General features: G+C 36.6%; 1 protein-coding gene across 1 annotated transcript in view; it reads right to left on the reverse strand.

The window, feature by feature from the left end:
* Positions 1–777: 777 nt before the first annotated feature.
* LOC145687746 (uncharacterized) overlaps positions 778–24,737 on the reverse strand; it is an 89,225-nt gene continuing 65,265 nt past the window's right edge. Inside the window, exons 2-3 of the mRNA XM_081761194.1 lie at positions 12,039–12,189; positions 778–3,390 (exon numbers count right to left, since the gene is read on the reverse strand). Of these exons, the coding sequence (XP_081617320.1) occupies positions 2,648–3,390; positions 12,039–12,189 (894 nt within the window). The 3' untranslated portion in view covers positions 778–2,647. The remainder of the gene's footprint in view (positions 3,391–12,038; positions 12,190–24,737) is intronic.

The raw sequence follows: 24,737 nt of genomic DNA on the forward strand, positions 1-24,737 counted from the left end.
CAATATTAGATTCCCATAGAGTTAAAACAGTAAGTGGTAGCCAGTAATTGTTCTCTCATATGGATTCAGTGTCTCAAGGATACGTTCAATATCCACCATTAACCTTATATTGAAACCATAATGATAGATATATATCAACTCTAGCTACAAAATTGAATCCCTATATTTTGGAAGTGTACTATGGTTTCACAGTGTGAAGTCAAGCTCATATCTTCTGGTATGTCTTTATGATTAAACTTGTCACAAATAAAGACTTTTTATTACATGCTTTTTTAAATTTACAATGGTTCAACCTATCCTCAAATCTTGCAACCTTAACCCTCGCACTACCTAGGTATATTCTGTAACGCGGACTACCAAGGGGGGGGGGCATTTTGTGTCCACCTGTTAACCTTAAATATATCTCGGAAAAATAAATAAATAAATAAATAAATAAATATAAACTCTCACAAAAATTTACAGAGACTGAAGTGAACAATACACAGGGTAACACTAACAGCTAGTGGCACTTCTAAATGTTAGTCACATTTCCTACCAACGGGGGTACTTTGTGCCCACAAACTTAAAATTAGAAAATTTATGAGGGACACTAAGTGAAAGTCTCAAAATTAACAGTACACGGGATAAGACTAACCGCCGAATTCAGAAAAGGAGGGATACTACTACTTATTATACTGCCATCTAGTAGTAACACTACTAAATGACAGTCATATCTCTTACCAACTTCGTAAGAGACACACTAACGTTCAGTTTGAATCACTGTAAGGTATTCGCTTTAGCTAACCATGTTGAGCAGTAACGTATTTTCTTACAATTTTAAAGAAACAATTAGAGAAGTAATTACATAACATATACTGTGGTGGTCACAAAGTACCTCCCCCTCCCGTTGGTAGCCTGAGGGTTAGTTTCACTTACTTCTCGGCGTCATACAACAATGACATTTTTCATAGCTATATAAGTCATGTGGCAATGCAATGTTCGATTGTTACTTTCATATCTTTGTAATATATATGAGCGGGATTATCTAGTAGAGGTCAATATTCATAAGTTAGAATACAATTTCAAATTTTTACTTCTTTAAACAAAAAAATGAAAGAAATTGTACTAAATAGCAAAAAATATAAAACAATAAAGAACGCCGTCATAGAAAAATAACAAGCAAAATGAAAGAAATCGTGCCAGAAAGTAAAAAAATGTATTCGTACTCAGAAAATTTATTTTTGAAAAAATATTTATCCATGAGTAAAAAGGAAAAGCTTAGGGAGCACTTTCATATATAATCATTTTATACATTTTTCAATTCTCATGTAAATTAAGTGATAGTGCATGAGAGCACTTCTCATGCTTTCATTTTTAATCAGGTATAAATAGAATGTTCTAAAGTAATTTTCATGAAAGCAGATTTTTTTTTTTTGCTTTTTAATAAGATTTATTTTGTATTATTTGTTTTTTGTTTCAAAGATTTTTTTTAAATAATTTGTTTTATTTTCATGTCATAATTTTACCACAATCTGGTTAACTAAACTTGCAGCAAGAGAAAGAAAAATGTTTCACTCACAGGCTAGTTTCAACAGTATCTGTGAGAACGTTAGTGAATTATTGTTCAATAGAAGTACTTACAAGAAGCTAAACTAAATTTCTTTTTTCAGGCTTCTTGTTCTCTTTTGGTACCAGATAGTATCGAGTGAATCATTCTAACATTGTACCTACAACTCTTACATACACTGAAAAAAAAATAAAAGTAAAATAGTCTGCCTTTTCTCTGGTTTATACATTTTTATCTTCTTTACTGAAAGTTTAAGGCCAAGACAGATTCATTGATTTGCTTTATCTTTGTCACTAGTTTTCCAGAGCCTCACAATATCTCTGAAGTAAGAAATGAAACATTGTGTAGATACACTGAGAAACTTAGAATTGTGACTGGTTTAGTAACGTTGAAAGGACATGGAAGTATTCTAATGTTCAGTTTGGTTTACAAAGCTAATATAAATATTACTGGGTAATGGTAATAATAAATAACATAAGATAAATTGGTATGCATTTTTTTTGTTTGTATTATACCTCAATAATGCAGTTCTAAAAAAGCTTGAGTAAGAGCTTAACGTAAGATAGTTTTTGGTTGTTTTACAAAGTGTTTATACAAAATAAACCAATGTAATTACAGGAAAATAGTATTTAAATTCGTATGATATCTTCTTTTATTTTATTAACATTTAAGATACCACTTATATCAGGAAACAATATATATATATATATATAATTTCCAATTCTATCTTGTTAAAAGTGGTACTTCACATATAAAAAGAAACATTTGCTTGCGCACAAGTTGAAACATTATTCCTTTGTTCTTCTTCGGCTAAATTACAAGTACAAAACATTAGCTTAAAGTCGAGCTACCTTATTTATTACATTAACAATATGGCAATGAGAAAATCCTATACAACTGATAAGTTTGTTTGATGTTTAACATAGGTTCTTTGGAGTTTTAAAAAAAAGTTCACTTAGGCATTTATATTGCCAGAAAAGAACAATGCAGTACCAGTAGTTTGAAATTAAAAGTAATACAAACAAAATAAAATATGATTGATATTAAATTTGGCACTTGTGGTTCGTTTTCACATGCATGGGTAATATATACTACACTTTGTCATGTGTGCATTCTTCTAGAATAATCTGGAGGTCGAAGGTTGTGGTGGTGACGGCCAGTTGCTTCGGGACGTCCTCGTCTTCCTGATGTTTTATCCACCGTCATTGAAGCCATACAATTCATCCAGTGATTACGCCGATGGACTTTGATATGCTTTGCTAGATGATCTGAGCGAGAGAATCGTTTTTCGCATAACTGACAAGCGTATGGTTTCACACCAGAGTGTGAGCGAGTGTGTCGAGATAGTTCGTCAGATCGGGAGAACCTCCATTCACACCCACTCCAGGTACACACGAATGGTTTCTCGCCTGTGTGGCGTCGTAGATGGGCCTTAAGGTGAGAAGCTTTTGCGTACACTTTATTACAGCCACCGTAAGTGCACTGGAAACTTTTATCTTCGTCCTTCGTTCGTTCACGTGGAGTCTCTTGCACTTTGTTCGTATAATCATGCACAGCGAGATGGGAATTGTCCACTGTAGTTTCTCTATAATTCTCATATTGTGAGTCTTGATTCTCAGCAGCTGATAAAGAGCACAGATTGACACCCAAAACTACCATCGTTTCATCCGGTTGATATTGTAAGTTTTGTGCACTTTCTTGTAGAAATGTCATACATCTCTCGTTACAGTAGGCTGTTCTCTCTGGAAGAGCTCCTCCAGTACCTGCACTATCGCCTATTCCTTGTTGGAATAAATAATCCAAGTAGGGATCTGTTCCCAAATCTTGCAATTCATTTGAGCTACCTGAAAAGAAAAACAATATTTATATGAGAGCGCTCCATATGCTTTTCTTTCTATCCATGCATGAATAGATTTCTTTAAAAGTACTTTCCTTAAGAATAGATTTTTACTTTTTACTAGGATTTGTTTTATTTTTAATACGATTTATACTATTTTAAAGGAAAGTATGATTTATATATATATATATATATATATATATATATATATATATATATATATATATATATATATATATATATATTATTGATTTTATTTCCCTCTCTACAAAATAAATTCTCTTGTGCTTTTCTATTTTTTATTTACGCTTTTCTTTTCATTGATAGTAAATGTCTTCGTTAAAATCGATACTATAGGAAACACCCGATAGTAGTTTAAAGCATGTTAGAGAGGCATGCAGATTATGGTTGATATCTAACTTTCTCGTAGAGGGACTATCCTAATGGGTCTTTTCTTTTTGCTTTTCTCTTTCTATACAGTCCAATTCTTAAAGTACATTGTCACGCTAAATGAATCTTGTAGCTGTCATAAAACAAACCTTGCAACCCGAACTTTCTATTTACTGTTTAGATATTACAACTTCTTGAAAGCAAAAAAGGTATATCCACCCATGCAGCACTGCACTCTAGTGGACAAATAGTGAATCTCCTCATTAAAAACGTGTATGTTCGCGCACTTTCCCTCCCTGTCTAAAAGGATACGTTGTTTTGGAAGCGGCGAAACTGGTTTTTCCTTTATGTCAGCGGGAGGGCGATAGCAGGTAGCAAGCAAGACGACCCAGAAAGTTGCACATGGTTTAAAAGCTTGCAAGATGGAAAGAAATGTTATATGTCCCTTTCAAGACTATGTTAACATGGAGAAATGTGATAGGGTTTCAAGATTTTTCTTTATGACAGCTACAAGATTCATGTAGCGTGGCAAGGCCCCCCTACATGGGAGTTGTGGTAGGGATTTCAGAAATAAGAAACACGCCACACGCCAAAGACGTCTCGCGAGAATTCACAATGAGCTCAATGAAAAACTAAGAATGATTTATGGTCACCGCCTTTTCTAGGTTCCTCTACTTGTGATTTTTTATGCCAACAAGATGAATACGTTTAATGATCTCTCACAAAAAAAAAAAAATGTACAGAGCGATTCAGTATATTGAAACGTGTATATTGAATTGTACATTGAAATTTAAAAAAAAAAAAAAAGTGTTGGACCGGTGATCGTGTCTAAAAGTTCCAGGAGTAGTAGTATGGAATGTCCAAGTATTTTCTTAATTTTTGCTAACAAATTGTTTAATATGATCAATTTACTCCTCATCAGTTTAATATTTAGATGCTCACAGAGCTAATCCTTTGATGTTAGACATCCTTCTAACAAGTAAGGTTTTCCAAGTGTCACACTCCGATTTGTTTGAAACTCCTGAAGTGAATACAGGAATCAAAATGTTTTTTTACATCGGCCAACGGGGGTATAAAGGGGTAAACACCCCCTTAAAGTGCGAACATAAGGCAATATGACACTTTTTAGCAAGGTCATAACTAGCAATGCACAACGCGGATTTGCTTGAAACTCCTGCAGTGATCAAAATAAATGAAATTAAAACTTGAGTTTTACGTACGCACGCTTATGACGGCTAGGATAAAGGAGACGGTGATGATGAGTAAAGAATGAAATGGTGGAATGAAGAAAGTGGGAGGAAACGGGAGAACCCCGAGGAAAGCCACGCACACGGTGTTTGTCCACCACAAAGTTCACTTGGTGCGACCTGGGATCGAACCCACCCCATGCACCAGAGGTGAACGCTCTACAACTGAGCCCCAGCGGCCTCCGCATTGAAGAAAAGAATTAAACCTAGGACGTACCTGTATTTTCATATCGGCCAAGTGGTGGGTAAGGGTGGTAAACACCCCCGTAAAATGCGAACATAAGGCAATATGACACTTTTAGCAAGGCCTTAACTAGCATTGCACAACACGGATTTGCTTGAAATTCATGGAGTGAATAAAGGAATCAAAAGTAGGACATATGTGTTTTTTTTATATCAGCCAACATGGGGATGAAGGGCGTAAACACCTCGTAAAGTGCGAACATAGGGCAATATGACACCTTTTAGCAAGCCCATAACTAGCAATACACAACGGGGTTTGGTCTTCTAACGTGGGAGATGATGGGGTAAACACCTCCTAAAGTGCGAACATAGAACACACAACATTTTTTTAGCAAGGCCATAACTAGCAACGCCTAATGGGGATTTGCTTGAAACTCCTGGAGTGAATAAAGGAATCAAACGTAGGACATACGTGTATTTTCATATCGGCTAACGTGTGGAATGAAAATAGTAAACACCAACCTTAATTGCGAACATAGGACACTATGACACCTTGTAGCAAGGCTATAATGAGCAACACACTCTGTCAATTCGCTAGACGCCTTTGAAATTCGTAGAGGAAGATACAATAAGGGGAAAACATTGTAGTAGTAGTCGATACGTCTGGCAAATGGCAAATCAATTACAAATATTGTATAATCATCTGCATTCAATATGAGAATTGCTATGAATTCCTGAACGATAAATACTTACGTCTGATTGTCTTGAAACTGTTGCTATAGAGAAATTTAAAGAAAAGAATATATGAATCTCCTGTAAATATTGGCCAAGGTGAGAGATAAGATTTTAATTCGTTACTACAGTTTGAATCGTTGTTTGTAAATGTTTTAGAAAGCAATACACTGAGTGTTTAGAGCATGGTTACATCACAAGATACTAGAAATTAGATAATAATTACGAACAATTCATAAGACAATTGTACACTGAATTTAATTCGTTTTATCCTTGGTAACTGTGTTACAAGTGGAATGTTATCTCGCATTAATAAAAAGACAATCACGCCAGAGTAAAGCGTCTATCAAAGCAATATGTTCAAGTACAAGTGCGCCGATAAATTATCAGTGAACAATGGTCAATGTTTTAATCGTATGTTTTGTGCCCTATCTATCATAGATGACGTGCACTCAACGGTTTGGGCCGAAATAAGTCAAACCTATATTGCCCTATCCAAAATGGGTGTAAACTCATTAAATATCATTCGCCTAATTGCAGCCTATTTTGCTATTGTAAACATTCCAGAATCACCTCCAAACAGGGCAGAGACACGCCTTGCAAATTACTTCCGAGAATTGATCAATGACACTGCAGATGGAGCCATGCCAATATATTACGAAGACGTTACTGTACACTTCGATTGGGATGAGGATGTCATGGACTAAATGCCATCACCGACTCTGAAGAAGTGGATGAAATTTACGAGGAATATGTGCAACGGAGAACATCGGGGACCTGCTGTGATATGAGTAGTGAGTCTGTGAACATGGAATACAAGAGGAAACCAGTTGAATTATGGAAAAGTGGAAAACGAAAGAGATTGTCGTTACAGTTCGTTGTGCGACAGAGTACAACGGTACAAGAAAGTAACGTCCCGAAAACAGTCGTACCGTTGGGAAAGGCAAGTTTCTTCAGGTGAACACGCAAAGAAAAATTGCGTGAGGTGTCGCTGGTCGTGCTACAGAAATTTTCAGACCGCAGTAGGTGAACATTTACCGCTGCGTGATGTAGACTGCAGCGGTGGGCTTTCCAGGCAAGTCACGAGCATAACCTCAGTTCATTTACGGCCTCAAAAACGTGGCTGTGGGAATTTAAGCGGGCGTACAATATTGTATCACCATAACACACATATTGCTAAACTTTATATGTTTTTCAACATTAGCCAATGTGTATCTCTATCAGCGTAACTAGTTATGCCTTTCTTAACAATGTAGTATTGCGTACGTTCGCAGCTTAGGCGGCTGTTTACCCCTTCAACTTCTACGTTGGCCGATATAAAAATCACGTATGACCTATTTTTGATTCGTTTATTCACTCCAGGAATTTCAAGCAAATTCCCATTGTGCGTTGCTGTTATGGCCTTATGTTCACACTTTAGGGGGGTGTTTTCCCCTTCGTCCCGCACGTTGGCCGATATAAAAAAACACGTTCGTCCTACTTTTGATTCCTTTATTCACTTTACGAATTTCAAGCAAATCCGTGCTGTGCATAGTTAGTTATGGCTTTGCTAAAAAGTGTTATATTGCCTTATGTTCGCACTTCAGTGGGGTGTTTACCCCTTTCATCCCCCACGTTGGCCGACATAAAAACACGTATGTCTTACTTTTGATTCCTTTATTCACTCCAGGAGTTTCAAGCAAATCGGAGTGTGGCACTTGGAAATTTTTTCTTGTAATATGTAGGCCTATAGATGCATTATTTCATACACGCATACAAAATAAGAAGTGTATCAAGTGGGAATGTTATGTATCGATGTGCATCGTATGACACATTTTGACTGTATATTTATTATTATTATTATTATTATTATTATTATTATTATTATTATTATTATTATTATTATTATTATTATTATTAATGTGCAGATTAGAATACCACATAAGTTTTTTTCCCTTTTTTTGTCAATAAGAACTATGATAAGTTGATGAGTTAGTACTCTGGTTTCTTTGATGCAATGTACAGGCTTAGGTTCCCGGAGTCCGTCTTCTTAAGTGTACACTACCTTGCCATTAATCACCAGTCACCCCTCGGTTCGGACACATCTACTGCTGGGATGGGATCAGTATGACAGGGCCGCCACGCTCTATAGTAAAACCTTGCCCCTTCTAGGAAGACTTTCCATACGAAGACTTTCAAAATGTATATAAAATTTTTGATGCTCCCGGTATTTATATTATTTTAATATCATAATTTTCGTAGTGTGCAAATTAGAGGTACTTTCAGCAGCATAGCTAGAATTCTTTTCAGGGAGGGCAATGAAGGGCCCAAGAAAATTTTGAGGGGGCCATCTCCAATTAATGAAAAATTTTATTCAGACACACACACACACATTATATATATATATATATATATATATATATATATATATATATATATATATATATATATATATATATATATATATATATATATATAATGTGTGAATGTGTGTGTTCAAGGTGAATTTTTTCATCTTTGTGGAAGCAGAGATATACACTTTTACAGGTAAAGAAAATAACTTATAGATTCATGCCTCTACTTAAGAGGATCTTTCTACCTAGGTATTTTTGTGGGCAGCAGCAAACTTATCAACAATTTTTCCAAGATCTAACGATTTAGCAATTTTTTCACAATATAAAGTAATATTAAGTTCTTTAACCTATCATCAGTCATTGAATTGCGTATATGTCTTTAATCTTTCAAACATGAGAATAACCTTTCACATGCAGCACTAAAAACTGATATAGCCACAGAGATGATACGTAGCTTGTAGGTTTCTAGTAATACGTTTTTGTAGACACAAAAAAGATAAATGAAATTCATCAAGAAGTCAACTTTGGTTTTCTCTCGTCTTCATACAATTTAATTGTGTTTGGGAGGATTTTGATTTCACATTTGAATATTTCCAAATCACTTCCATAATGCTGGGCCACAGGCTCCACGATGTTGTAATTTAGAAAGTTTTCACTTTTTGGATGTAGAGCGGTAATTGATCTAATGATTTTGCTACATGATCCAAAGCTGTTTTCCATCTCAGTGATTGCCTTATAAATAGTAAGCAGAAAAAAGTTTTTTTTTTAATATTATCTTTAGAGAATTAGTATTCTTCCTCCAATGAAGCAAGAGATTAATCCAAAATGAATTTGTGATATTTCGATGGCGAATGTCTAGTTCGTTTTCACGAGGAACCCCTATTGTCTGTCTGTTTCCGGCTCTGGAATTTCAAGACCATTTTCTTTGCATATTTCCAAACGTTCTTGATAAATTTGTTCGAATGTTGTTCGTTAAGAGTCAACTTCGACAGCGTTTGAACTAGTGAATCCACAAGAATCAAACTTTCCGACATATCTTCATCTACTTGAGATAAGGCGAAGCTCAAAGTTATAGCATGACAGCAGTCATTTCAAATTTTACCAGCCCAAAAACATTCCCTTTTGTGTAGATTACTCTAATTTATCGGATGGAATGATGGAAGTAAATAAATATCACAAGTTTCAGATTTGGTTTAATACCACATCATAATATAAATAGTTGTTTGGTATATAAACTGTATTAATAATAATAATAATAAAGTAAAAAGTGATGGACAAGGACAAACTTTCTTAAGAGACAAACATCGCATAGACACAGGAACTGAACTCTAACAGGACACTGATTTGCCGTCCCAGCCCACTTTAAATGTTAAGCGTTGCTCTCGAAACTTAAGTTCCACTTGAAAGTAAATTGCCAATAATTATCATGTATTGTTAGTATATATATATATATATATATATATATATATATATATATATATATATATATATATATATATATATATATATATATATATATATATCCCGATTTCACACTCCACACTCCAGATTTCACAAACCAGATTGCAATTAGCACCCCTTTCATCTACATCTACACCAATAAACACAAAGATTAGTTTGCTGGCGCACGGGGCAACTGCCCCGGTTGCAGCCTCTTGTTTTGATCTGGCCATAGTTCAATTAGTTTTGGTTACTTTCATCCTTGAGCTCTAAAAGTGAGTAATGAATTTGCCTTTTCTTCATTAAAATGATGAAGTGAATACTCTTTGAAGCAAGAAGAGGAAATGTTTTTCTTTCCCTAATATCAAGCAATATCAGAACAGACATTTCAATGCGAACTCCTTACAGCAAAATAAGTATATGTGGCCTTTTTCTTTCTTTCGTTTGTTTACGTTGACTAGTTACTTTTTCTTTTAATTTGACGTGAATTCAAATACATGAACACTTCATACTCACACCGAATGACCAAAGCTCAGCGGTAGAACATCAGCTTAAGATTAGGAAGATGGCGTGATCAATCCCTCGTTGGTAAATATTTCGACTGAGGAGTTTGTCAAGATTCTTGTTCGGTGTCACTATGGAAATTTTTATAGCTCTATTGACTCATATTTCCCTAATTTCTATCCCCTGAGCCTCGGATGCTTCAAAACTTTAAAATAAATTCAAATCTGCCTTACCGTTTCTATCCTGCAGTCGATGCTAAATTAATATTGTTAGTTTTGAGATTAGATTTGAAGGAGGCGCATTAATTATTGTATCCTGTCGAAAATTCATGTCATAATTGATTTACTGTTCTGAATAATTACTACAATGTAATTTTCTCAGAAATGCTTAATTTTCTCAGATATGCATATTTTGACAAAGAACAAATATAAATATGTGATAAAGTGGATATTCACTGACTGAACTTACTGAATGGAATATCTGAAACATGTGGAACTTGTATATGGACCAGTCCCACAAACTCCTGATATCTCTCTGATTAGGGTCTACTAAACATCAGACAAGGGGATGATACAATCTGGTTACGGGAGTAACTACCACTTTTGCACAAAATAGCATTACTGCTGCGACCAACTTGTATCATCTCGGTATCTTAACTTATGCTTAGTAATCAGGAGATTATAGCACTGCTCTGTGATGAACTTCAGAGTTTCTCTAGTACTAACAGTTTTGGGATTAAGCTACAATTAAAATCGATTAAAAGAAAATATTTCTGAACGATTTATTTATAATCACTGGTTTTTGTTACCCTCATTTCCCCAGGCTTTAGTTAGTAGTATAGGTTCACCAAGTGCTAACTCCGTTTTCCTTGGATATCGCTAGTATCACTTGTTAACATCGCTGCAGAAGGTTTCTACAGAGCTGTCAACGGCCAAGAGCGTTAGGAAAGAGAAGGAGAACCAGTATCAGTAGCAAAGAGTAGGTGTTGGTAGTATTTAATATCTTAATTTTCTCGAATGATTGGGATACGAACAACAGAGAGAATGTCAGAAATAATAAAAACTTTTGCTCTCTTCGTTTACTGTATATTAAACAAGACGGCTCGATATTAAGATTATTTAACAATAATAATAATAATAATAATAATAATAATAATAATAATAATAATAATAATAATAATAATAATAATAATAATAATAATAATAATAATAATAATACCAAATTATTTAATGGATGGTATGCATTTGTTCTATGTCGCCGTAATCAATGGAAATTAATTACTTAGTTTACGAAGACTTGTTTCGTCCAACACAAGTGTAATATTTTACAGAAGTGTATGCTATTTGTAAGTAAGCATATCTTATTTTAGTATGACTTTCAAAATCGAAGCGAATAAGAATGCCAACTGATTGTGCTTTTTTTCTGGTTCTTTGTCAAAAACAAAGAAGATAACCAGATAAGAGACAGAGGTTAAAAGGAACGTTCAGATAGTGAGGTCAATGTATGCACCTTACAGATTTCGATTAATTAGATCTTGCTGTACTACAAACAAAAACGAGCCTGGAGGTTTTACTTGGAACGCAGACTATTGCAACATACGGTATTCTGCAGTTGGTAACTCTGTTTCCGAGAGATGTTACGATAGTAGTTTCACTTGTGGCCACTATCAACTCACCGTTTTTTGACCTATAGCAGTATCAATCTGTATGGGGGGGTCACTGGGAGGGCCAAGAATTTGAGCAAGGGGGCCTGCCCCCAGGCTCTCCCTTGGCTCCGCCACTGGGTACTTTATTCTATTTCGAAGTGTATACATTACTGAGACTTACCACATGAGTTGTTAGGCCATGTTGATGGATCGTTTGGACAAGGGCTGGTCGACCATTCACTCCAGTTGTCTAAGGTAAGTGTTTCCATCTCTTGCTGTGTTTCAACATCTTGATTCCAGTTAGTGGCACTGATTAACATATCATCAATTGCCTGAAAGAGAATCATAGGGCCTTGGTTAATCAGGTATTTATAAGGATCCATCTTAAATTTGTTTAATGAGGACCAAAAACATGAATACTTAAGTAGATTTTGTTTCGATGCAAAGCTTCACAATACTAACTCGCAGTTTTTTGTAGAGAAAGTTTCATTTTTGCACTCAATGTCTTTGAAGCTAAGCAAATATGCTAAACATTGACAGTTTTTGGTTAAACAATTCAAACTTTAATAATAATATCCCCGTCAGTTTGCTCTGTTAATGTCAATTTGTTATAGAAACACCAATCATTAAAACATTGTACAAAAAATTAATGTATGTGTTCCTTTGAAAACGAAAGTTATAAACTAGTAATTCTCATTCATTGTCTATGCCTTGAAATACTGAAGCTGTTCAGCGATATTTCCGAAGGAGTAGCTGTAGCATCACTTCAGGTTTAGAATGAGGAAGCACGAGGCAGTTTAGTGAGCGCCAAACTTCACTGCAATAGATAATACCAATCTTCGAAACTAAGAAACAATTTAAATCCTAAGAGAACGATCATTATAAGTTTAATATAATCTTTTAGTTTTCAAATATACAGTGTAAGTTACCACTCTGGTTGCAGAGTTGGTTTGGGCAAAATCACTAAATGTTGGCAGCTCCCATGTATTCTGCAAATCTCTTACTGAACTAGCTGACAGCTTCATAGAATTCATGCAACATAATATGCAATGGAAATTGTTTACGTGTACTACTTCTAATTCCAAAGAAAATGTACAATTCAAGTAGATGAACAATGTAAGAAATAATATATTTGAATGTCCACGTACAGTGTAGTACAAAACAAAATTGTCTATCCACACTTCTTTAGTAAAACCTTACTTGATTATCCCAAAATAGAATTACATCGAACAAATTAGAATTTTCTTTGACTAACTAAGGTATTTTCAAATATGAAGGATCATAATTTCTCACGGGTTTTGCAAAAACGTGGCCTTTAAACATAAATGGGTGACCAAATTTTCTTGAGCAATACTGTGTCACATGATTTCATACAGTAAGACCAAATTCGCAAACGCCTAAGTTATAGAAGTGGAAAATTGACCAGGTTTCACTGCATACACTACTTGTGTGCACTGCTGGACAAAAGTGCAAAATCAAGAAGGAGTCATCGAATTGATTCCACATTTGTAGAGTGTGTAGATAATGGAAGGAGAGTAATATCATTACCAGCGTAGCTCCATAACGCATCATGTGCTCCGATTATGCCTCCTGGAAATATCACTAGACGTTATAGTATTAGGTGCCATTGGATTCCGTACACGTTCGTGTCTAATATGAGGTAACAGATCTGACGGCACATTGATGAATTGTTGGAATCGTTGTAGTACCTCTACTTCAAGTCCTGCACAGTCATTTTTCAATAGAATAACGAGCAAGTGGATGTGAATTCAACTTCCTATGCTTCCGGCATGAACACAACGTTGCAATGCTTTCTTGGCCTCTGCGTTCACCTGTTATTTTGCCGTTTCAACACATCTGGTCCATGATTAAACAACGCCTTGCATCCAGAGAACATCCCACTACTGCTGACGAGCTTTGGTAGCATGTGCAGACACACGGCTTCCATGCCCCACAAGGACATTTAAGATCTCACCCTCTCTGTCCCTTGTTGTGTCCCCTTATAACATGTTTGTGAATCCGCGCACTACTGACGACTGGATCTACTACAGAGCTTTCCCGGTGCTGTCATGCATCACACTTGTAGCTTAACTTCATTAATGGGAGCGTTGTGTTCAATAGTTACTTCCCAATATTTTTATTTATTTATTTATTTATTTATTTATTGAAGGGATTGGAGGCCGAGCCGAACGTAGACCCAAAATATTGTTTCTGTAGACGCTCTCGCCTAGGGCGAAGAATTCTTTTTATTAGGCACCTCTGTAGATACTCTCTGCAATTCAGAGCTGACTTCGGACTGCCTGTAAAGACTGTCCTCGATGAAAGGAGTGAAGCTATCTATATCCTATATTCAGTACCGCTACTTCTTCTCTTGACGTTCCATTTTTGATTCCAACGCTGTATTTGCTTAGCTTTATGATTTTATATTCACACATCGTCACCATCGTAAATATTCTTCCACCATTGATAGGTTTCTTGATGCAAGTTAGAGCTTGTATACAGTACGGTCGAACATAGTACATCTGTTTTGATGTTCAAAATTAACACCGGCAAACAGAAGGATGATTGGTGACTAACAGAAGGATGATTATTGAAATTATCATTATTCGGAATTAGTAGAAATTGATTGTTTTGTATTTACATTCTTTGTCAGCAACTATGATATGAAACGAAATGAAATCTTTGAGTTTTACGTCCCCTGATTATGCCAGGTAAGCTAAAGGAGACGGTGATGATAAGAATAAATGAAATGGTGGGACGATAAAATTGGGGGGAAAACGGGCAAAGCTGAGTTTGTATTTGGTAAACTTCCACGGTGACATTTTGGCCACACGTGCAAATCATCCGATGTTTCCTATCTGACGTCACACATGAGACGAGAACAAAATCGTTGGAGTAGAGCTATTAGAGAGATTCGGGATAAGATTTTCATTCGATAAATTTCCATACATCTAGTGTTTGAAAGCCGTAAAGAGAATAGACAGACAGATAGAGTGGACTTAATCTGGTGAGATGGAACCGTAGTTATAGTTGCAATACCAAGTTATACCATATAACCTTTATTAGCTGCTACCTGTTACTTTATTTTTGAAATGAGTTCACTTTATTATTGAAATCATACCATCTTAAGGTCTACCTATTTACACTCTTAGTATAATTCCTTCCTTGAAATTCAATTCATAAATGTCTTGCCTTAACAAGTGGTGGAACGCCCCAAAATTTCTACATGTTCGATTAGCGAGGTGCTCGAATATCTTAATTTATTCGAACCTTAGTGTTTAGGTCGTGGCATAATAGATGCGTCTGTTTACCTTCCGGACCAGCGTTTATGGCATGTAACATGGTATTCGTCTTCAACCCTGTAATTGTGTACTGTAACATGGTGGTATGCTCTATATGTTTCATTCTCTGTGGTGCCTTCAGGATTTTCTGAATTTTCTTTTAACCTTCCACTGTTGGTCAAGTAGATAAGTTTATTATATTTTATTATTTTATTCATACATAGTTAGGTTATCTCGAAATATTCTTATTTTAGGTTAGGCTATTTCAAATGTAGCTGCTATAGAATATATTATAGTTGTTAAGCGTATTTTAAATCTTATCTCTCTTTAAATTAATTTACTAATATATTGTTTCAAGTCATCATTCACATACCATTTATAAAAATAGCAGTTGTTATAGTATGTATTCCTTTTCCTATACATATGATTCCAAAATATCCATCAATCTATATTATAAAATTGAAAGTGATTATATTTATGACTCTTAATCTCTTCAACCACCCGACTGATCTCGATCGAAGTTTCAACATTCATGAGGTTTGGGCCTGGGAGTGTTTTTGTAATTTCACTTTGATTACTTAGTGGAGGAAGGGGAGAATTATATATATAAAAAAAAATAATTAAACTTAATATTTAAATAACACTTGAACCAAACGACCAATCTCGATCAAATTTTCAACATATATAAGGCTTAGGCCTGGAATGTTTTTGTCGTTTCACTTTTACGGTGCAACGTAGGGCAGGGGAGGATATATATATATATATATATATATATATATATATATATATATATATATATGCACTGGTGTCCAAAAAGATAGCATAATCCTAGTCCACATGGACCAAAGTCACCTGACTGATCCTAGGCATCCAAGACGTGGACATCTGCGTGAAAAAAAAAATGTGCAAGGGAAGAAGAAAACACACAATACACAGTCCCAACACCTTTATTTGAAAAAACGCACCATAGTTGAAAATGATCCAATGTGTGTGGCGAGAAGACAAATGAGTTTATGGTGGATCAAGAGCATCAGTAAGGCGTGTGGTCACCCCGCGTGGCTACACAGGCTGCACAACGTCGTTCCATGCTTCCGATCACTTCGTTGATGAGGTCCATCGGTATCCTTGGCCACTCCGCTCAAAGGGCAGTACACAGGTCTGGAATCGTTCGTGGTGGGAGCTGTCGGGCTGCAATCCGCCTTCCCAATGCATCCTAGACATGTTATATGGGGCCATGTCTGGGGACCGTGCAGGCCATGACATGCGTCGAATATCTTACTCCTCAAAAAAATCATCCACCACACCTGCCCGATCACAACGTGAGTTGTCATCCATGAATATCAATGATGGCCCAACTACACCCGGAAACAGTCTTACATACGGTTCCAGCACCTCATCACGGTACTTCTGGCCAGTCAAAGTCCCGCCCTGAAAGGCATAGGTTAGTACGGCCATTCAGCATGATGCCCTCCCAAAACATCACACCCCCACCACCAAATTGGTCCCTTTCAATGGTGTTCTGCGGGTTGCAGCGTGTCCCATGTTCTCTCCATATCAGTGTCCGTCGAGAATCTGACTGCAAGCTGAATCGCGACTCATCCGAGAACAGAACGTGACCCCACTGTTCCATGGTCCAGTGTCTGTGTTCTTGGCTCCACCTCAAGCGGGCTCTGCGATGCACACGAGAGAGAGGGACACACATGACGGGGCATCTTGCGTAAAGACCAACCTCATGCAGTCGCCGGTACACCGTTTGTCTTGAAACACGTGCTTCTGTAGCAGCTGCAAGCTCTGATGACAGTTGCTGTGCTGACATCGAAAGATTCCGACGTGCTTTTACTGACAGATACCGGTCCTGTCGAGGAGTTGTGACTCTTGGGCGACCCGGAATTGGTGAACATGCGAAGTTGCCGGTGGTTTGAAATCTGTGACACAGCCGTGAGATCACACTTTGTGGTACATTCAGTCTTCTGGACACCTCCGTTTGTGTTTGCCCAGCTTCCTGCCGTTCGATTATCCTACCCGCAAGACAGGGTCTAATGTGGTTCCTCGTGGCATGCTGAAGCCTTCACGACGCACTAACACTATTGTCAACACGTCTGCTATGCACACGAGTCAGCAATCAATTGACTGTGGTGTGGTATCTTCTTCGGGCATTTTCTTCCCTCCTTCCAGCAGATCCTTGAATGACCTTCAATACGCTTTCTTCTGTGTGGCAAGGGCAGTTCTGATCGCACTGTTCTATGACGGATGTATGCCGCTGTTTCCATTGTGTATTCCCACGCTTTCCCATTTTTCGTAATTATGCTATATTTTTGAACACCAGTGCATATATAAAATAAAAATAAAAGTTCTTGTCTTTGTGATTTCATCACGCTTAAACTACCTGACCGATCTTAAATTTTCAACATAAATGAGATTCGGAAAAAATTAAATGCAATCTTAAAGTTTTACGTCCCACGGTTATGCCGGTTAGGCTAAAGGGGACGGTGAAGATGAGAAATGAATGACAATGGTGGAATGAAGAAGGTGGGTGGAAACGGGAGAATCCCGAGAAAACCCACGAACGCGGTGTTTGTCCACCACGAAGTCCACACGGCGCGAGCTGGAATCGAACCAGAGACTCCAAGCACCAAAGGTGAATGCTCTACCACTGAGCCACCGTGCCCCCTCCTAGATGAGATTCGGATCTGAGGTGGTTTTTATTATATCACTTTGACGGTAGGCCTTAGGGCGGGCGAGGAGAGGGGGAGATTTATACATAAAAATAAATAAAACTTAATAACTCTTGAACCACCATACCGATCTCGATCAAATTTTTAATCTATATGAACTTCAAACCTGAGATGGTTTTCGTCGTATTATTTTGACGGTGTAACTTAAGAGTGGGGGGGAGGAGATTTTAAAATGATCGAAAATGACCGATATTAGTGTAGAATCTATAGACTTCCAGGTCCCTGAGATGAACAGGGACACTTTGATGTCGTTTAAATACAAATTCAGCCCCACAACTTGTGGGAGGGGGATATAAATATATATATATATAAAGAAATGATCGAAAATGACCGATATCAAAGAGCGCTTTAGTAAGAGTAAAAAGTGTCTGACTGATGGATGGACTGTTGCGTTTGATATACGACGTGAGCGGCGTTCAAGCTGCTTTTATATATTGTTTGCACATGCAACAATTCACTAACAAAACACATATTTTATATAGAGAAATAAGACACATGACAACAGAGAGCATATTATGTTTATACTACTTCTATTATGCATCAAACGACTACTGCCTGTTGTTTATGTTTAAAAATTGTAAATGCAAAAGTTTATATTCACAAACGAATATTATCAGGAATTATGCAGTTTTAATTTGTTACTGACAGACTTTCTTTTATTACTCTTAAGGGTCGGTGGTGTGATATCATTGTTTTAAATGTACATGCCCCAACAGAAGATAAGGATGACGATATAAAAGACAGTTTTTACGAAGAAGTGGAACGGATATTTGACCAACTCCCGCGATGCCATATGAAAATTCTATTAGGGGATTTCAATGCGAAGGTAGGACGAGTGGATATTTTCAAACCAGTTATAGGGGACGAAAGTCTGCATAAGAAAAAAATGACAACGGTGTTAGACTCGTGAACTTTGCGACATCCCAAAGCCTAATCGTGAAGAGTACAAAATTCCCACATCGCGACGTTCATAAATACACTTAGACCTCACCAGACGAAAAAAAAAAAATAATCAAATTGATCACGTTTTAGTACATAGAAGAAGGCAATCTAGCATAATTGATATCCGGTCATTTAGAGGGGCTGATTGTGACACTGACCACTACCTGGTAGCAGCGATAATAAGAGAGATATTATCGTTGAATAAAGGAAATATTCAATGTCCGAAAACTGAGAGATTTAATTTAAAGAGATTAGAAGAGAGCCAGGTAAGAGAGGATACCAGATTGAAGTTTCGAATAGATTTTCGGTTTTAGAAGATTCGGAGTACACTAGTGTTGAGGATACTTAGACAACGGTGTTAGACTCGTGAACTTTGCAACATCCCAAAACCTAATCGTGAAGAGTACAAAATTCCCACATCGCGACGTTCATAAATACACTTGGACCTCACCAGACGAAAAAAAAAAAAAAAAACACATAATCAAATTGATCACGTTTTAGTAGATTGAAGAAGGCAATCTAGCATAATTGATATCCGGTCATTTAGAGGAGCTGATTGTGACACTGATCACTACCTGGTAGCAGCGATAATAAGAGAGATATTATCGTTGAATAAAGGAAATATTCAATGTCCGAAAACTGAGAGATTTAATTTAAAGAGATTAGAAGAGAGCCAGGTAAGAGAGGATACCAGATTGAAGTTTCGAATAGACTTTCGGTTTTAGAAGATTCGGAGTACACTAGTGTTGAGGATACTTAGATTGAAATTAGAGATAGCATTAAAATTTCAGGAAATAGAAACTGGGACACGCGGGTAGGAACAAACCATGGTTCGACCAGGAATGCATTAAACTAGCAAAGAAGAGAAAACAGGCAAAATTACCGTGGCTACAGAATCCGAATGCAATAACTACACAAAATTTCGCAGAGATCAGGCGGAAAACTTCCAAAACTTTTAGAACAAAGAAACGCGATTTTTTGAAAGCTAAAATTAAGGAACTTGAAGATAACAGTAAAAATAAAAACATTCGGGACATGTATACTAAGGGGATCAACGAATTTAAGAATGGCTATCAACCTCGTGCTTATATATTAAGGAAAGCTGACGGAACAGTTCTCACTGATACGGATAGCATCTTAAATAGACGGAAAGATTTCTTTGACGATTTGCTGAACACGCAGCCAAAAACTAATGTGCGTAGAGAAAAGGAGATACACACCGCAGAACCGTATATTCCAGAACCCAACCGAATAGAAGCAGAAACCGCTGTAAAGAAATTAAAGAAACACAAATTTCCGGGTTTAGACGAAATTCCGGCTGAGTTAATTTTACCTGGAGGCAAAAAATTGTGGAATAAGATACACAAACTCATTCTCCTTATCTGGAACAAGGAAGAATTACCACAAGAGTAGAAAGAATTAATCATTGTTCCAATTCACAAGAAAGGCGACAAAACTGACTGTAATATTATCGAGGCATTTCCCTTCTGTCAACATCCTATAAAATCCTTTCAAATATTCTATTAGCAAAATTGACCCCATACACAGATGAAATTATTGGAGATTATCAGTGCGGATTTAGACGAAATCGATCAACTATCGACAAAATATTTACCACTCGACAAATACTCGAAAAGAAGTGGGAATACAGTACCCCGGTACATCAACTATTTATTGATTTTAGGAAGGACTACCACTCGGTTAGGAAATAAACATTATACAACGTTCTTACAGAACTTGGAACACCGAGAAAGCTAATTAGATTAATTAAGATATGTTTAAATGAATCCCAAAGTAAAGTCCAGATAGGAAAATTTTTGTCTACGAGCCTTCGCGTCGAGAATGGCCTGAAACAAGGAGATGCGTGGTCGCCATTACTATTCAACTTTGTTCTGGAATACGCTATAAGGAAAATCAAAGATAGCAATCAGGGTCTAGAGTTGAACGGTATTCACCAGGTTATGGCATATGCTGATGATGTAAATTTAATAGGGAATGATAGGAGAACAATAGAAAGAAATACAGATATCTTATTAAACGCTTGTAGGGACATGGGTTTAGAAGTAAATGCAGAGAAAACTAAATACATGGAAGTGCGTCTGGATCGTAATACAGCAAATTATGGATACGTTAAAATATTAAATAATACTTTTGATAAAGTGGATACTTTCAAATATCTAGGATCAGTATTAACAGAAGAAAATCATATTCACGAAGAAATTAAATGTCTACTAAAAGCAGGGAATTCGTGTTACTATTCGGTTCAAAATCTCTTGTCGTCGCGAATTCTGTCGAGGAATCTGAAGCTTAAAATATATAAAAGGATAATCATGCCTGTTGTTCTGTATGGTTGAGAAAAATGGTCGCTTACTCTGAGGGAAGAACTTAGACTGAAGGTATTTGAGAACAAGATCCTGAGACGAATATTCGGACCCAAGAGGAACGGGAATGGGGAATGGTGGAAACTTAATAACGAGGAACTACATAATTTATATGGTTTACCCAACATTGTTAGGGTCATCAAGTCTAGGACGCTTAGCTGGGCAGGTCATGTAGCTAGGATGGAAGAAAGTAGAAACACTTTCAAAGTCTTGACTGGAAGACCAATCGGAAAACGACCATTAGGAAGACCTAGGCGCAGATAGGAGGACAATATGAAGATGGATCTCGCAGAGATAGGAATACAAAGTGGAAACTGGAAACTATTGGCTAAGGATAGAATCCAATGGCTAAGGATAGAATTCAGTGAAGAGTTTTTGTGAACGCGGCCTTGAACCTTCGGGTTCCATACCCTAACAGCACAAGATGTGCTAGGCATACGCAATTTAGGTGTAACAGCTACTTTTTAAGTATCCGACACTTGGCACATATGATATTCATGTGCTAAGTATGTACTTCAGCTACCTCCAGTTTTACATACTAGACACATTCCCATGTACTAGAGGGAACATGATAGGCATATGCCTGCTATGTAATTGTGCTGTTAGGATACGCCATAGAGTTAGAATTAGTTTAGTTAGTTAAGTTCAAAAGTTTACGTTGAGGATAAAATAATGTACTACAAGATAAAATGTATCTTATTACTCTGACTTTCTTAATATAGGTACTTAAATGCAGTAGCAACGTTTCAGAAGAATATATACAAATATAGTAGAAAGGCTCCGAGTAGCGTAGTCGCTAACGCTCTCGACTTCGGGGCGAGCGGTCACGGGTTCGGTTTCCCGTAGGGGCACTCGATCGGAAAAGTGTAAGAAGCTTTTTCAGGCAAGCCATCCTGAATGAGGTTTTCATGGGTTTTCTTCATTCACACCAGGCTAATGCCAGGGTGGTGCCTAACTTATAGGTCCCAGGCCGCTTTCTTCCTTCCCTTTCCCCGGATTGTGTGCTCACTGAGGGAAGTCATCCCTCATACATGACGGACTTAATGGCCATAGATGCCGAAAGCTCAGAAATGTAAATCCTAAATCCTAAAACAGATATAGTAGACAATTGAACAACAGCGTAGGCTATTTTACGTTTGTGATTTTGTTTCAAAATGTACCGTAAGAACTATTGACAATAAATTTGTTATGGCAGATTTTCAAATTATTTATTTACTGGATTATTGCATTTCCAAATTGCAGTGACAAACGTTTTAGAATAGAGTTGTTGCCTCTTCTGAGTTGTTTTTGTTTCAAGGATACATAGTTCTTACGTAATTCAGGCTAATAAACATCTAAATTACTATCTTCTTATATTTGGGAGTTTACCTTGAGATGTTAGCTACTGATTTATATATATATATATATATATATATATATATATATATATATATATATATATATGGTAGAGTTTATTTTACTCGAAAGCTCAAAATTACAGAAGCTAATTCTGGGTCGTTGAAAATCAATCTCCAAAATATATATTTCATTTTCTTATTTGTTTACTTTCACATTTTATTTAAGTTAATGGTGCCACAACACTGCCTTTTCGACTACAGATAAATATAGGTGAATTGTAATTTCCGATGCAGATTAGTTATGGCAGAGCATGGCAAATAAAATAAAATTTTAGAAAACAAAAATTTCCTTAATAAACGCATGAAGAAAGTGGGAGGATATGGGTGAACCCCGAGAAAACCTACCTACACAAAACTCACTTGGCGCAAGCTGGAATCGAACCAAGGAGCCCATGCAACAGGAGTGAGCGCTCTACAACTGAGCCACTGCGGCCCCCAGCAGGATGGGAAATTATTTTACCTCACCTTATTTTAGTATGAGTTTCAGTTTGGGGTTTTCATTCCATTTAGTAGCAAGGCTATATGAAACATAGTCCTACGTCTTAACGTGGGCTCGAACCACATGTGATTCCGCTGGAAGCTGAACCTGGATCTCCCACGTGAACTCCGCTTATAACTCAAATAATTATTTTAATCATACTCTTGAACAGGCAGGCGATTCAGATGGTAGTGACAAAGATTGAATTTCAAGAATTATTTAAAGTTTGTAATTGACGAGGTTAAAAAACTCGAAAATGTTTTATGCATCAAATGAATAAGGTAGAGCAAATACAATAAATAATATTTCAACAGAATAATGTTTATAATTAATTGGAAAATGTTGCCTAATTACTACTCTGCTACAAACGTTGCACGAGTCAGTATTATATTAATTAATACACTTTAGTAATTGTAAAATTGCTTAAAGAAGTACAGTGTATGACTGTAAATTATCGTTCTGATTGATTAGAAAATGAAATGAAATTTTGAGTTTTACGTCCCACGGTTATGCCGGTTAGGCTAAAGGAGACGGTGATAATGAGTAATGAATGAAATGGTGGAATGAAGAAAGTGGGAGGAAACGGGAGAACCCCGAGAAAACCCACGCACACGGTGTTTGTCCACCACAAAGTTCACGTGGCGGGAGCAGGGTTTGAACCCGAGACCCCTAGCACCACTGATTGATTAGATTTGTTATAAACTTGTATCTCAGTCAGCTATATAAATATACTGTATATTCAAAGATTTTTCTTTAGAAAAATAAATACAATTCATTTCAAGACAAGACATATCCACTTTAGCATGCTGTAGATATTATAACCAACATTCTTTCGGAGAAATGCATTAAAGGCTATAAACAACTACACAAAGCGAGCCTAAAACTTGCTTTTAAAAAATTTAATCAAGCATTTAAATGTTACTTGTCATATCAAGAGTAGCTGCAAGCGCTTTTTGTGGTGAATTGTATAGGGTTTCAATTACCATTTCGTCATGTTTGAGCTGTGACTCACCCCTGACCTAATATCGACCTTTCCACCTTTGGTTTAGATTGACGTTACTCCGAGAAGAAGGAGAAGAAAATATTACATGAATCACAAAGTTCATGCTTATGACTTACAAGAGCCTCAATAAGATGCAAACGAAAATTGTAAAATGTATTCTAATTTTCTTCCAAGTAAAGTAGCCCTATATGGCATTATTGCAATAATTACGGAAAGTTATGATTATGGGATTATTAGTTAAATATAAATCCAGTGGCGTAAAGAAAGGGGACTAAGTAAACTTCAAGGGAAGTTTTCAAGCCTTGACTGTTCGCTATGGGACTACATCATTATTAATGAATAGACTAAACTTCCCTTGCAGGTGTTCATCGACTACGGTTACGGCTATTCGAGTGGCTTTTAGTTAAATAATATGTTATTACTTCTGGCTTTGAGATCGAAATTCGCTACAGAATTTAGGTGGCTTCTCAATCGCTCCTTCTATCAAAAACCACACTCGGGGGTTACTTCTATTAAAATCACCAGCGCTAGCTATACGACACGGCTAGTGAAAAAACTTTCATTTAATTGAATTACAGTGTAAATGGTTCCACTGGGTCTGAAGCTTTGCGAATGCAAAGTAATTGTCATAATCTAGGTTTCAAAATTTCAATGTGAAATATT

Source organism: Thermobia domestica, chromosome 6 (genome assembly GCF_964235325.1).
Source record: "Thermobia domestica chromosome 6, izTheDome1.hap1.1, whole genome shotgun sequence".
NCBI classification, from domain to species: domain Eukaryota; kingdom Metazoa; phylum Arthropoda; class Insecta; order Zygentoma; family Lepismatidae; genus Thermobia; species Thermobia domestica.